Source organism: Nicotiana tabacum, chromosome 20 (genome assembly GCF_000715075.1).
Source record: "Nicotiana tabacum cultivar K326 chromosome 20, ASM71507v2, whole genome shotgun sequence".
Taxonomy (NCBI): domain Eukaryota; kingdom Viridiplantae; phylum Streptophyta; class Magnoliopsida; order Solanales; family Solanaceae; genus Nicotiana; species Nicotiana tabacum.
Genome location: NC_134099.1, coordinates 3,935,422 through 3,949,592, shown reverse-complemented (window position 1 = coordinate 3,949,592; position 14,171 = coordinate 3,935,422). Strand labels below are relative to the sequence as shown.

Genomic DNA, 14,171 nt, shown 5'->3' with positions numbered 1-14,171 from the left:
TGAAGGTTCGATTTGGGATTCAACCATTTTCTGGTCAGATTCGAGGGAAACCAAAGATGTTCTAGGCACGAGGGAGGCCAGGGGGGTAACTGGTGTGAGTTTGAAATAGATCTGGGTAATTTTTTGTTTGGCTCGAATCTTCAAAAGAAGATTCGAGAAGTTCAGAACTGATTCGAGCCAAACAACCAACAGATCCATACTCAGGATGACTAGGGGAAGCTATGGTGTTAACTAAGTGCTGTTTGGTTTAGATCTGAACTTGGCTCGAATCTTCAAATGAAGATTCGAGAATCTTCAGGGAGATTCGAACCAAGCAGATAACACATTTGGATAGAGGAGGTTCAGGGGGTTCTGGGGTGTTACTTTGGTGACCGGCGGCGTTGATGCCGCCGGGTTTCAGGCGAAGGGGAATAGGGGCGGCTAGGGTTAGGGGTCTGTTTGGGAAGATGATGAACATGAGAGGATGGGGGGGGTGTTTAGTTAGGGGCCGGGGTAAGTGTTTGGGACTTATATAGGGGTGGGGTGGATCGATATCGTCCGTCCGATCCATTAACCCGATTCAGTCCGACCCCAACTTTAAACCAAACGACGTCGTTTGGTTTAATGAATTAATCCTGGCCCTTCATCTTGCTTGATCGGACGGGGATTCGAGGACAAACCCTTCGAATCCGCTGGGGATTCTGTGGTCATCTTGCTTAATAAATATTTATTAAACATTTCAGGCCAGGCCCAAATCAATTTACCCCCCTGTCAGCCCAATCCAAACAACCTGTCCGGTCCAATTCAAAGCCAGAACCAAACGACGTCGTTTGGTCACCTCTCATCAAGGGCCGTTGGATTAAATCCAACCAACGGCCAAGATTTCACCACCGGAGTTTCTCATGATTTTCACATAAAAGAAATACATAAATATAATAAACAATTTGTGGAAATCCCTAAACCATTACAAATATTTTGCGCAATTAGGGATACGTTTGCGTACCCTGATTATATTTTTAAAAGTAAAAATTCGGACTATGCGTATGCGCAATTTCGAACGAATATTTAATAAAAGGATTTATCCAAAGGCGTTAAATCAATTTCATAAAAACCCGAGATGTACGGTTCACTATTCAAGAAAAACAAACATTCTTGATTCGACACAATTTTGAAAAAATGATTGTTTAATAAATATATTACCAAAAGTTATTGTGTACACGTACGCGTGACACAATTCCGCATTTTTTTTGTAACACGAATATACGTATGCGTAATTCGATTCAAAGAAGGGTCCTTAATCACAATAAGTAAAAGCGGTAGAAAAATCACGTAACAAAAGGTATTTAATAAAAATCAAGACAATTAAGCCAATAATAAAAACAGTTAAGCGACCGTGCTAGAACCACGGAATTCGAAAATGCCTAACACCTTCTTCCGGATTAACAGAATTCCTTACTCAGGATTTCTGGTTCGCAGAATAATAAACAGAGTCATATTCTCCTCGATTCAGGGATTATAATTGGCGACTTGGGACGCCTTAAAATTCCCAGGTGGCGACTCTAAAACAAATAAACAAATCCCGTTTCGACTGTCCTTTAATTGGAGAAAACTCCCCATGCGCCCAGCTGGCGCGGTGGAAAGGAGGTGCGACAGTGGACGACCAGGTTGAGCCATTTGTGAAATATTTGCTTATAATAAAAAACCTTACTTACTTTTAATGAAATATTTCTGGGGGAAATTTTTAGCACACAAAATAACTACAATGACCCCATTATTTATAGGCGAAACAACACACATATAGCGCCATATCTAATGGCGCCATATCATGATGTTGATAAGACGACTTTATGTCAGCCGGTCAGCTTTTTCAGCTTTTTCAGTTCGACAAGACAAGACACACATAGCGCCATATATAATGGCACTATATTTTGCGTATTAAGTATCGTGATGTCGACAAGACAACACACACATAATAAATATACCGATAATTATATTAAATTATTATTTAAATAGGTAAAATGGGAAAGTACAAATCATAATTAACAAACAAGAAAATTTTATTTCATAAATACTTAAATCGTATACATAACAAATAATTATTACAACATGAACTCATGGGTAGTTAGGTACAATAGAAGAACACCCGCCCTGAGCTTGATTACTGTTGCCACCCAAAGGACATTTTCTACGGTCGTGTCCTGTTTGCGAGCATATACCACATTTGCGCGCATATACGGTATCACTAACATCCATTTGGTTCCGTATACGCGTTCTCTTCTGCACCTGTCTTTTACGCAAATAGGACTTGTTACACACCATTTTAAATGGTTCTGGGGGCCAGTAATGCTCAGCACCCACTGGCTGCAACTGACCACTATATGTGTTTAGGTATTTGGAAACACTATATTGTTGATCAATATAGTTGGTCTCCGCATAACCAACACGTTGAAAACACTTGATGGCATGTGAACAAGGCATGTGGTAGATTGACCATTTCCCACATGAGCATAACCTTGTAGATTCATTTACAGTATGTACATTATTACCCCGATTATTATGGATAGCGGTGCGAACTTCAAAAATACCTCGTTCGTTATCATATTGCAAAAAGGAATGTCAATGTGCTCGCCGTCTGTATTTCTCTAATCTCTTCATAGGCACTGGCATAAATTCAACACCCATTTCCATCAATTCTGTTGCAGCTGAAGACCGCTGCACAAACCTCTCCGCCATCTGCTTGAACGACATACACACCATGGCTGTGACGAGCAATCCTCTTGCCGACTTTAATAACCCGTTGAAGGATTCTGACACGTTTGTAGTAAGAATTCCCCAGCGTCTGCCACCATCTTCATGCAACGTCCACTTTTCAGGGTCATGTCGCATTAACCAACGATAGGCTGCCTCGTCTCCTTGCCTGATAGAATCCATATGCCTTCGGAATTTATGTTGTTGGTGGTCTGTTGCTGCCATCCACATCAAATCATGTAGATCCTTTTTGGGATGTGCCTTCTTGAAATTGGCCTTAAAGTGCCTCACACAGTAACAGTGGTATGCATAAGGTTCTTGCCAGGCAGGAAGGTTCTCCACAGAACTTAATATACCCCATGCCGATCAGATATTAGACAAATACCTGAACGCTGTTTGATAACGTGCTCTTTCAGGTGGTTCAAAAACATTGTCCACGTCTCTGTGCTTTCATTGGCACAAATAGCAAAGGCTAGAGGAAATATCTGTCCATTAGTATTCACTGCCACGGCTATCAATAGGTTGATATCGTACTTTCCATAGACATGAGTTCCGTCTATGGATATTACGGGCCGGCAATACGGAAAACCATCAATTGCTGGCTTAAACGCCCAGAACACGTAATTGAATATATATTCTGGTTTACCCGGACTCCGCTCAAGCTTCCATTCAACAACTGTTCCGGGGTTAAAGTGCTGTAGTGCAGCCATGTACCTAGGCAGATCTGCAAATGACTTATCCCAGTTACCATAGACTATTTCAAACGCTCTTTTGCGCCCAAGATATGCCTTTCTTTTAGTAATTGTGTGGCCATATTCCTGGTGGACTGCTGTAATGCACTCTTTGATTTTATACCTTATGGACGCTTCGATGTGCGGAATAAGTACAAGAGATATCAAGTCAATATCCAAGTTGAAGTGATTCCCGTTGAAAGTGTCCATTTCGCATGTGTGGGTGGGAATGTATTTACCCACTTTCCACATACCTGTCTTCTTCTTCGACGCACGCAACATCCAATTACATGGCCAAAACCACCTGCGGCAAATAGCCTTGTATACCGTCGGACTTGACTCTGATACCTGCATCTCACGACACTCTTTAACATTGTGCATTTTACAAGCCCTGCTTACGCGTGCTTTATCAGGAAAAAGCATCCCCTTTGCAAGCACCGTTGGTCTAGACTCATCCCACATTGCTGTCCGGATTTCATCAAAATCCCTTGTGAGAGCTTCCACATCCGGCACGGCTGGCAAGTTATCAATATAAGGAATCTCCCTTGAATGAAACGACACTTCAGACTCGTACACTTTTCGTCTATGGGGGCTCTCTTCAAATCGGGTCCTTCCTCCTCGTCCTCTTCATCACCATCCTCACGAGCAAATGGTGTCTCGTCTCCCGATTCATCGGCATTGTTATCGTAATCGTTGTTCTCTTCCTCACTCTGTGCATCTGCCAGATCCTGATGTAATATGTCGTTTTCGGGCAATTGAGTGAGTACGGGTAGTTCAACTTGCTCGTTTTCACTGCACATTTCAACAAAAATATAAGCTACTAAATTAATAAATGCTTTATATATGGCTATATCATTTCACTTACAAGTCGTAATGTGATGACATTCCATGATGAACGTTTTTAGTTAGGTGATGACTACCGGATGGGCCACTTGTAAAATTCATATCCGGCCGGTACCCCCTATTAAATAAATGAGCGTTAAAATTAATTCAATACGCCAAAAATATACATAATTAACACAAATGAAAATTGAAGTTTACCACTCTTCTTGTGAATTATGGAAGCAGGGTATAAATTATTTTCTCACTGCTCATTTGCCGACGGTGATAAATTTAAATCAAGAAAAAATCTTTCATCCGGAACATGTCCAGCAAAAACTGATCCAGAATAACCACCCGATGACTGGGGGTTATCTCTACTATGCACAACCTCATTTTTTGGAACGTCTTCGACCTTCACGTACATCTCCAACATTGTAATTACAAGAAATTCCCGGCATTCGTCCGGAGTCCTCAGGAAATCACTCAAAGTGTCATCATCATCGATGTTAAACTCTGAGTAAAAAGCAACCCCTTGCGGCGTAACGGAATACGGATATCTTCCGGTTACTTTGAGTATCACTGAACGTTTTCTCACACTCATTTTTTTGCATAACAACGATATCAATGTTTCGTACTCCATTGAAAGTGGCAATTTAACATTACACTTAGCAGGTAAACTGTAGCCCACAGAGTTATTCTCCATCACAACCTCACCCCCCAATATAATGATACTCTTATTCTACGTTCTTCAGACATAATGAAAAAATGCTGGAGAATTTAACAACAATTGAAACCAACAAGAGTTAAAAAAAATTTTTGAATGAAGTTGTGGCGATTCTACGATGTTTATATAGGAAATGGCTAGTCGGAGAGGTTTTTTTTTGTATATAGCGCCACAAAAAGTGGCTTTATATGCTTTTGAATTATTGAACCCATAAATTATTGGTGGGGTCAGGTAATAAGGGGTATAGCGCCATTAATAGTGACACTATGTAAGATGTGTCAGTTTTACTATATATAACGCCACAAAAGTGGCGCTATACAGTAACGATGCAGTTACCGTTACTGTATAGCGCCACTTTTGTGGCGTTATATATAGTTTGGTAACTTTTTTTTTAACACTTATTTGCGTATTTTAAGTAAAAAAAACCACATTTTGGTTCCGGACTCGTGTAGTCATTACCTGTTTTGGTATTGTCATAGGTTTTGTATAGGATGTTGTCAGTTAGTGTATCTGACAATATAGAGAAAGAGTTATGCGTGTATATAAAGAATGTAGAGGATTTTTTCTTAGTGTATTTCCCATGGTATGTAGGTGTTTCATCACATGCCACATCATGCATTGATGTAGATCCCTTTTAGACTAGTGTGATTTTGGTCTCCTTTTGTGGTTGTGTAGGCTCCACTTGATGGTTGGAATTCGAGTTACGTGGTTGTGTAATGGAGACAGGATGTATGTGGGTATTGTGTGTACTATCTATGTTTTCTGAGTGCTTGGTACTATAGATTTGATATCTACTCCAGTGCTGCCGTGTATTCCTCCGTCAGTTTTGACAATAGATCTTTCCTCTTTGATGATGGTATTGGTTAGATACCCCTCGTCTTTGCTTATTTTTTCCTTTTGGGCTTCCTTACTTTGAAAGCCCAATCCTGCATCTGCAATAACTACTGGTACTGGAATTGGTACTGGATTTTGTTTTGAGTGTTTACATGTTCTTTTTCTTTTCTCTTTGAGTATACAATTGTTTTTCAAGGCCATTCATAGGCCGGTTGGCTTATACTTTCTCCATTTCTTGACGTGGTTGCCTATGATTGTATCTTCGTTGTACATTGGTTGTGTTTATGCCTTAAGCATCCACATAGGGTGAATAGGGGGTTAGTGTCCTCATATTGTATCTGCTGGAGGTGGGTTCCCAATAACACTGATGTTGTGTTTTGCCTATTGGGGCCCGGATGCATAGTCTTGCATATCGTCCTCTAGTTGCTTGTGTTGTGCAGTTATCGATTTTTCGTAGTGTTCCTAACATTTGGCTAATCCTTTTTAGAATCGTTATGTCGTAAAATTCAGTTGGTAGGTCTTGCAGGCGTATCTATATGATAGTTGTGATTGATTTTGCTTCATATGGATTGAACTTTGGCTCCCCTTGTCGGATTGATAGGTATTGTGATCCAATGAACCATGGCCCCTACTGTAGGGCTTTGTTGTAGATTTCTCGTGAAGTAAACTTTACGAGGTTGAAATCATTCCCCAAGTTCATTAAATTTAGGACTTCTACTAATCTCCATAGCCTGTGTACTTTATCTCTTACAACTTGTTTGGATGGTTGTTACTCATCGTTTTATAATGTATTGTGTTGTATTATATCGTTTTATAAATACAACGTTTGAATAGATTGTATTGTTTGCTGTTGTTAAATAGCATTTTGCATGTTTGGTTTGATTGTATCGTACTGTACTGTAATTGATAAGTTTACTAAAATACCCCCAAATTATTTAAATATTAAATTTATCAAGAATTACACATAAAAATAATTTAAGAAAACCCCTTTCTACTATTTATCACCAAATATGTCTTGTAAATAGATTGAGTAATTAAATTCATGCAAATTCTAACAAATTTAGCAATTTTACGCTGGAGTTGGAAGCGGCAGAAATTTTGAAAAAAAAGGGACGAAGACAAAGTAGGTTATAGGTGGGAGATTTAGAGCCCGTTTAGACATAAATTTTTTTCTTTTCCCTTTTTGTCAATTTTTTTTTTACTTTTTTTTCGAAATCAATATTTGTTCATAAAATTTCCATTTTCGCTTGAAGATGCATTTTGGAAACTTTCGAAAATTTGAAAAACTCCAAAAAGTTATTTTTCAAAATTTTCACTCAAATCACTAACAAAACTTCAAAACAACCCAAAGTTATATTCACGTCCAAACACAACTCTAAATTTCAAATACCATTTTCACTTGAAAAATATTTTCACCCCTGTTTTGGAATTTTACAATTTTTATGTCCAAACGGCCACTTAGAGTTAAAATAAAAAAAGCTAAATGGTAAAATAGAATCATAGAGTAATAAGTTAGAGCATGATTGAAAAGAAAAATAGGAAATAATTTGAGCTCACCAAATCGGTTGTTTCAAAATATGGAACTTTTCATTATTACGGAACAATAAATTTAACAATACAATAAAACTAATTTTAGTGAAACAATCAAAACATTATTTTGGGATAATAATACAATACAATGAGTAACAATATCCTAGTCCTTTCCCAAGAAGCTTTTTGATGACAGATTGCTTCCATGGTTGATATAGCCTTTCTTTATTTTGTGCTGGAATGTGTATAAAGTTAGGGTGCTTTTCCAGATTTATGTTTCATCTTCAAGAGATATATTATTGAAAGCCTCGCATTCAAAATCCAGTGGTGTGCTGTTGTTTTCAGGGGAGATTAATTTTTCCTTGAAGCTATCTTTCCCGTTCGTCCCTTCCTTTGGTTTGTTTACGCTGTGAAGTAATTGATCTGGCTCTTCATCATTCATTACTGTATCCTGCATGGTTTTCATTTGCTATTGTGTTTGATTGATTGATCTAAGGCAGAGGAAACAAATTTTTCCTATTCCATTCTTTCTCAGCTTCTATTCCACTGACTTGTCAGATTGAATACATTTTCTGCTAAAGTAAGTAATTGACTATATTGAAAGATACTCTCCAATATAAGGAAACAAACTTACCTTTCCTCCTAGTTTGCCGTTGCTTTGAGCTCTCTGTTGCAAATAATTTAAAGTTTAGCCACTGTCAAGCTTGCCCTTCCCATCACCCATCAAAGTATTTTTCTTCCCAAATAGCTAAAATTGCTATAAACATATCCTTAAAGACTCCTCATAGACTCCTTGAAGAAAAGTTCATTACTTTCTTAAAATCATGTAAAACTATAAAGCAAGTCAAACAGATTCAAACACAAATTATAACTCAATGTATTGGCTATACCCAATACATTATCCCTCCTCTTTTATCAAAATGTTTGGAGTTAAGGCATATTTCCTATACCCACCATGTGTTCGATCAAATTCCTGAGTTAGATGCTTCTCCTTTTAACATAATGTTCAAAGGGTATCTCCAGAATGATATGTACAGAGATGTAGTAGTGTTGTTTCGGAGAATGATGGACGAAGATGTTAGGCCGAATTGTTTTACTTTTCCTATGGTTTTGAAGTCTTGTGTAAAGTTGTTAGCTTTGGTAGAAGGGGAAGAAGTGCATGCTGTTGTGCTAAAGGTTGGATTTTTGAGTAATAGTTTTGTGGGTACTACGTTGATCGATATGTATTCGGGTGTGGGAAGAGTGAAATGCGCTTATAGGGTGTTTAATGAGATGGTTTTACGGAATGTGTTTACATGGACTTCTATGATCAACGGATATGTTGCGAATGGCGATTTGGCATCAGGAAGAATGCTTTTTGACTTGGCGCCTGAGCGAGATGTTGTATTATGGAATAGAATGGTTACAGGATACATTGAATGTGGGGATATGGTAGAGGCTAGAAAGCTTTTCGATGTGATGCCAAATAAGGATTTAATGTCCTGGAATACTTTGTTGAATGGATATGCTAATAGTGGGGATGTCGAGGGGTGTGAGAAACTTTTCGAAGTGATGCAAGAAAGAAATATTTTTTCCTGGAATGGTTTGATTGGAGGTTATGCTCACAATGGACGTTTTAGTGAGGTTATTGATGCCTTTAAAAGGATGCTAAATGAGTCTGACGTGCAGCCTAATGATGCCACTCTTGTGAATGTGTTGTCTGCTTGCACGGGATTAGGTGCTCTTGATTTGGGTAAGTGGGTGCACATATATGCCGAGAGCAACGGCTATAAGCACAATGTGTATGTTGCCCATGGGTTGATTGATATGTATGCAAAATGTGGGGTGGTTGGTCATGCAATTGATGTGTTTAGGAGCATGGATAAAAGAGATTTGATTTCCTGGAATACCATCATTAATGGCTTAGCAGTGCATGGTTGTGGTAGTGATGCCTTGAGTTTGTTTGCAGAGATGAAGAATTCTGGAGTTAAACCAGATGGAATTACTTTTATTGGTGTGTTATGTGCGTGTTCTCACATGGGTTTAGTTGCAGATGGTTTTACCTATTTTAACTCGATGATGAATGAATATTCCACCGTGCCTCAAATTGAGCATTATGGTTGCATGGTTGATCTGTTGGGACGAGCTGGTCTTTTGGAGCAGGCGGTGAATTTTGTGGAGAAGATGCCTGTACGAGCCGATGCTGTCATTTGGACTGCTTTACTCGCAGCATGTAGAATATACAAGAAAATTGACTTTGCAAGACTGGCTCTTCAGAAACTTATTGAGCTTGACCCAAAAAACCCTGCAAATTATGTTATGCTTGCAAATATCTGCGGTGATGCTCGGAGGTGGAAAGATGTGGCAGAGCTGAAAGTGGCGATGCGGGACACTGGGTCCCGGAAGGTACCAGGATGCAGCTTGATTGAGGTTGAAGATGAAGTGTCTGAGTTCTATTGCTTTGACGAGAGGCATTCCAAGTCAAAAGAGATATATGGAGCCTTGAGAGGATTGATGAAGGCGTTAAGATCATCTGGATATGTTCCGGACTTCATGGAGGTTGGTCAAGAAAGTCCAGGATTTATCATGGATTAAAAGTTCTTGGTTCTTGAAGATAACAGTGGGATTTCACTGGGTTTGTTGTTGGTTTCTTGAAGATATCGCGATTTCTTTGATCAAAATCTCTTTAAAATGTTTCATCAGTATCACTGCAGTCCAAATCTCGTCCACTTCAGCCTTCAAATGTTGGAAAATGAGGTGTAAGTTTGCCTCGTCTCCTCAATCGAGTGCATTAATAGTTTCAGAATACACTATATTTTCTATGATGTTCATTGTTCTGTAAGATGCTGAACACTTACATTGCTACATGGCTCACCAGTCACATCACTTCAATATAGGTGTAATTTAGCTAGTTACACTAGTTTAAAATCTAACTTTTGGAAGCTTACTTTTTGTAAAGAACTGGGCCTGTCCGATTCTCACTTAGGCTTTGAGGAGGTAAGGAACAAGCTTGCCCGATTCTCACTTAGGCTTTGAGGAGGTGAGGTATTATGTCCCCCTTGTTCATGTATTCAACTTTAGATCTTAATATACAAGATAGGGGTCAATCCCAAATCCTTCATCACCACGGGTGGGTAGAACCTGAGATTGATTGGCTTTAATTCAGGAAAAAAAGTCGTATACTTCAATTGCTTATATCATGGAACACCTATAGTGTCTGCGCATCACTGTATGAAAATGAGAGGAAACTTGCTAGATTTTTCCATTACAGGTTACCGATCATGTAGTAGTGTCTTCTATAGAAGCTGAATAATAATGTTTGAAAACCTCTTCAAACTAATTTTCATTTGACCTGGGAAGATGAAACAAATGCGGACTTGTATCGAATCTGAATTTGGATAGTCATTTCTAGTTATGATAGGTGAAAAGCATTGCTATTTTAGTTAACATGATAATCAAAGGGTTTGCAATTTCATGAGTTACTTCTTTTTTATATATGGTGTTTTGATCAGTAATATAGCATTCAAGATGGCTCTTTTTCAAGCATTTGACTCTTGATATTTATGTCTATATGCTTGTGTGCCTCTTTTTATTTTTAGTTTTTTTTTAATTTTTTTTTTTCATGCTTTCTGTTCCCTCAATGACTTGAATTATAACTATTTTTCTGCTTGCTTGACCAGATTGAACAACAAAACTTAAATTCAAGTGTCATATGCTCTCGGTCACTGGAATAACAGATAGTAACATACAGGCTGTTGTTCTTGGCCTTAAATTCGTTCTTGTTTTGCCTTCTTCTAAACTTCCTCCTGGCCAGATCATCCATATTCTTATCATTGGATAAACTTGCATTTCACCCTAAAGTCGATTCAACGGGCATTTTTCAAACACAGGGCACTTTAGATCATTACGGTTAACATGATAAGGACTGGACCGTTGTCATGCATCAGAATTAACAGTGAGAATGCATCTGACTGATCTTTATACATGTATCCTTTGAATTACTTGAAATTGTTGAATATTCGACTGCTGCTTTGTCATATTGAAGATTACAACAACAACAATCCTAGTGTAATCCTACAAGTGGAGTCTGGGGAGGGTAGTGCGTGCGCAGATCTTACCCCCTACCTTGTGAAGGTAAAGAGGCTGTTTCCGATAGACCATCGGCTCAGTAAAAGCTAGTTTATGTTGTGCGGACTCTCAAAAATGTTGCTGCACCTGTGTCGGATCCTTCAAAATTAGTGCATTTTTGGAGGATCCGACACGCACCCAGCAACAGTTTACGAGAGTCCGAGCAACATAGAAGCTAGTTTACATTCTAAATCAAAGCAGCATGTATTGGGCTTTTTGTTAATATATTTTGAGCTTGAAGTCTTTCATTATTGTCTTGGGTTTTCCTTTCAATTTTCCTCACACTTGGGTTCAATATTGGGCCAGGTCCCAAAAAACACCCTTCTCAAAAAGCAACTTTCATACTGTAGCTTTCTCCCTCAAAACTTAAGCAAATAAAAAGAACCTAGTATTTGAAATTTGAACTCTAAGCTCATGTGATTTTCACCCACTTCATGAAACATTTGGTCATATGCTTAGTTGCCGAAGGAGTAGATGATCTACGAGTTCTTTAATTTTATAAAAAAAATAGAAAAAGGAAAGTACACCATTTTAAAGATGTTATTAGTTGGTTTATAATTTTATATCTATAGTTAGCCTGATATAAGCATTGCAGAATGTTAGAGAACGCACGAGTCGTAAACCACCTAAGAAGTTTTTAATTATTTAAGTGTTCTGAAAGATAAATTATTTCATTAACAACCTAATGAACTACTAATAGGAAATTAGCCCAAGATTACAGTACTTGTTTTGTAGTTCTCTTTAGTAATGGTGGATCCCACTCAACAGCTCTAGAGCTCCAAACCTAGGTTGTTCACTTGTTCCTAATGCATTATTTAAACCTTCAATCAATTTTAAAATCCCCCCGTGTTAACATTACATGCTCTCTAGTCTCTACTAATTATCATGCTCACTCTTTTGTCGTTAAGCGATGAATTAAACATAAACTAAGTTTAATCCGTATCTTATTAGATTTTTTTCCAAAGTAAACACCGACATTGGCATTATAATTCATTTTATATTATCAACAATAACAACAACAAATCCATTGTAATCCCATAAATGGAGTTTGGGGTGGGTAGTGTGTACACATACCTTACCCTACCTTATAAAGATAGGGAAGCTGATTTCGATAGACCCTCGGCTCAAGGAACAATAGAAATAAGATAAAGCAGCCAAGTAGTAAACAAAGGTGACAACAATGCATTATAGTGACAGGCATGAATGACACAACAACAAACACAACATGAAATAATTTTTTTGATAAAGAACACAACATGTAATAATAAAGAACCATAACTAGGATAATACAAAATTATTCTTAGTACTACTGATAGGCCTAGGAGGAACACACTACTAACTGTCAATCACAACCCTAATCCTCGACCTCCGCACCTTCTTATCATGGGTCATATCCTCGGTAAGCTGAAACAATGACATGTCCTGCTTAATAATCTCTTCCCAATACTTCTTAGGCTTTCCCCTCCGCATATCCACCATGGACAACCCCTCACACCTCCTAACCGATGCATATATGTCTTTCCTCTTCATATGCCCAAACCATCTCAACCTGGATTCCCGTAACTTGTCCTCCACAGATGTCACTCCTACCTTGTCCCTAATAACTTCATTCCTAATTCTGTCCTTCCTAGTATGTCCACACATCCATCTCAACATCCTCATTTCCGCTACTTTCATTTTCTGGACATGGGACTTCTTGACATGCTAACACTCAGCCCCATACAACATAGCTGGTCTACCACCACTTTATAGAACTTGCCCTTAAGTCCGGGTGGTACATTCTTATCACACAAAACCCCTAAGGCGAGCCTCCATCTTATCCACCTGCTCTAATGCGATGAGTAACATCCTCGTCAATCTCCCCATTACCTTGCATAATAGCCCCAAGATTCTTGAAACTATCCCTTTTGGGGATGACTTGAGTACCAATCTTCACTTTCACTCCTTCTTCATGTAACCCGTCACTAAACTTGCACTCTAAATACTCAGTTTTTGACCTACTCAACTTGAAACCTTTAGACTCCAGTGTCTGTCTCCAAACTTCCAACCTAGCGTTAACTCCGCCTCGCATCTCGTCAATCAGTACTATGTCATCAACGAAAAACATACACCATGGCATCTCCCATTGTATGTGTCGGGTCAGCACATCTAACAGTAAGGCAAACATAAACGGGCTAAGAGCCGATCCCTAGTGCAACCCCATCTCCACTGGGAAATGATTGAGTCGACTCTCGCAGTTCTCACCCAATTCACTCCCTCGTATATGTCCTTAATCACCCTAATGTAGCTACCAGGACAATGCTAGCCTCCATACATGTCCATAGGACCTCTCTTGGTACTTTATCGTAGGCTTTCTCTAGGTCAATGAATACCATGTGCAAGTCCTTCGTCCTCTTCCTATACTGCTCCGAATCTCCTCACAATGTGAATGACTTCTGTAGTAGACCGTCCAAACATAAATCCAAACTGTTTCTCATAAATAGTAACACTACGTCGCATCCTCCTTTCCACCACCCTCTCCCAAACTTTCATAGTATGACTCAATAGCTTAATACCCCTATAGTTGTTACAATTCTGTATATCACCTTTGTTCTTATACAACGGGATCATCAAACTCCATCGCCAATCTTCAGGCATATTCTTCGTCCTGAAAATGATATTAAACAAACTAGTAAGCCACTCCAAGCCAGCCCGAC

General features: G+C 38.7%; 1 protein-coding gene and 1 pseudogene across 1 annotated transcript; one reads left to right on the top strand and one right to left on the bottom strand.

Annotated features, from left to right (window-relative positions):
* The first annotated feature begins 7,530 nt into the window (after nucleotides 1–7,530).
* Nucleotides 7,531–11,726, top strand: LOC107829133 (pentatricopeptide repeat-containing protein At2g20540). Its single transcript, XM_016656577.2, has 2 exons — nucleotides 7,531–10,106; nucleotides 11,028–11,726. The coding sequence occupies exon 1, from the start codon at nucleotides 8,371–8,373 to the stop codon at nucleotides 9,940–9,942; it is 1,572 nt and encodes a 523-aa protein (XP_016512063.2). The 5' UTR covers nucleotides 7,531–8,370; the 3' UTR covers nucleotides 9,943–10,106; nucleotides 11,028–11,726.
* A 1,084-nt stretch (nucleotides 11,727–12,810) lies between these two features.
* Nucleotides 12,811–13,594, bottom strand: LOC142174894 (uncharacterized; annotated as a pseudogene).
* Nucleotides 13,595–14,171: the final 577 nt, after the last annotated feature.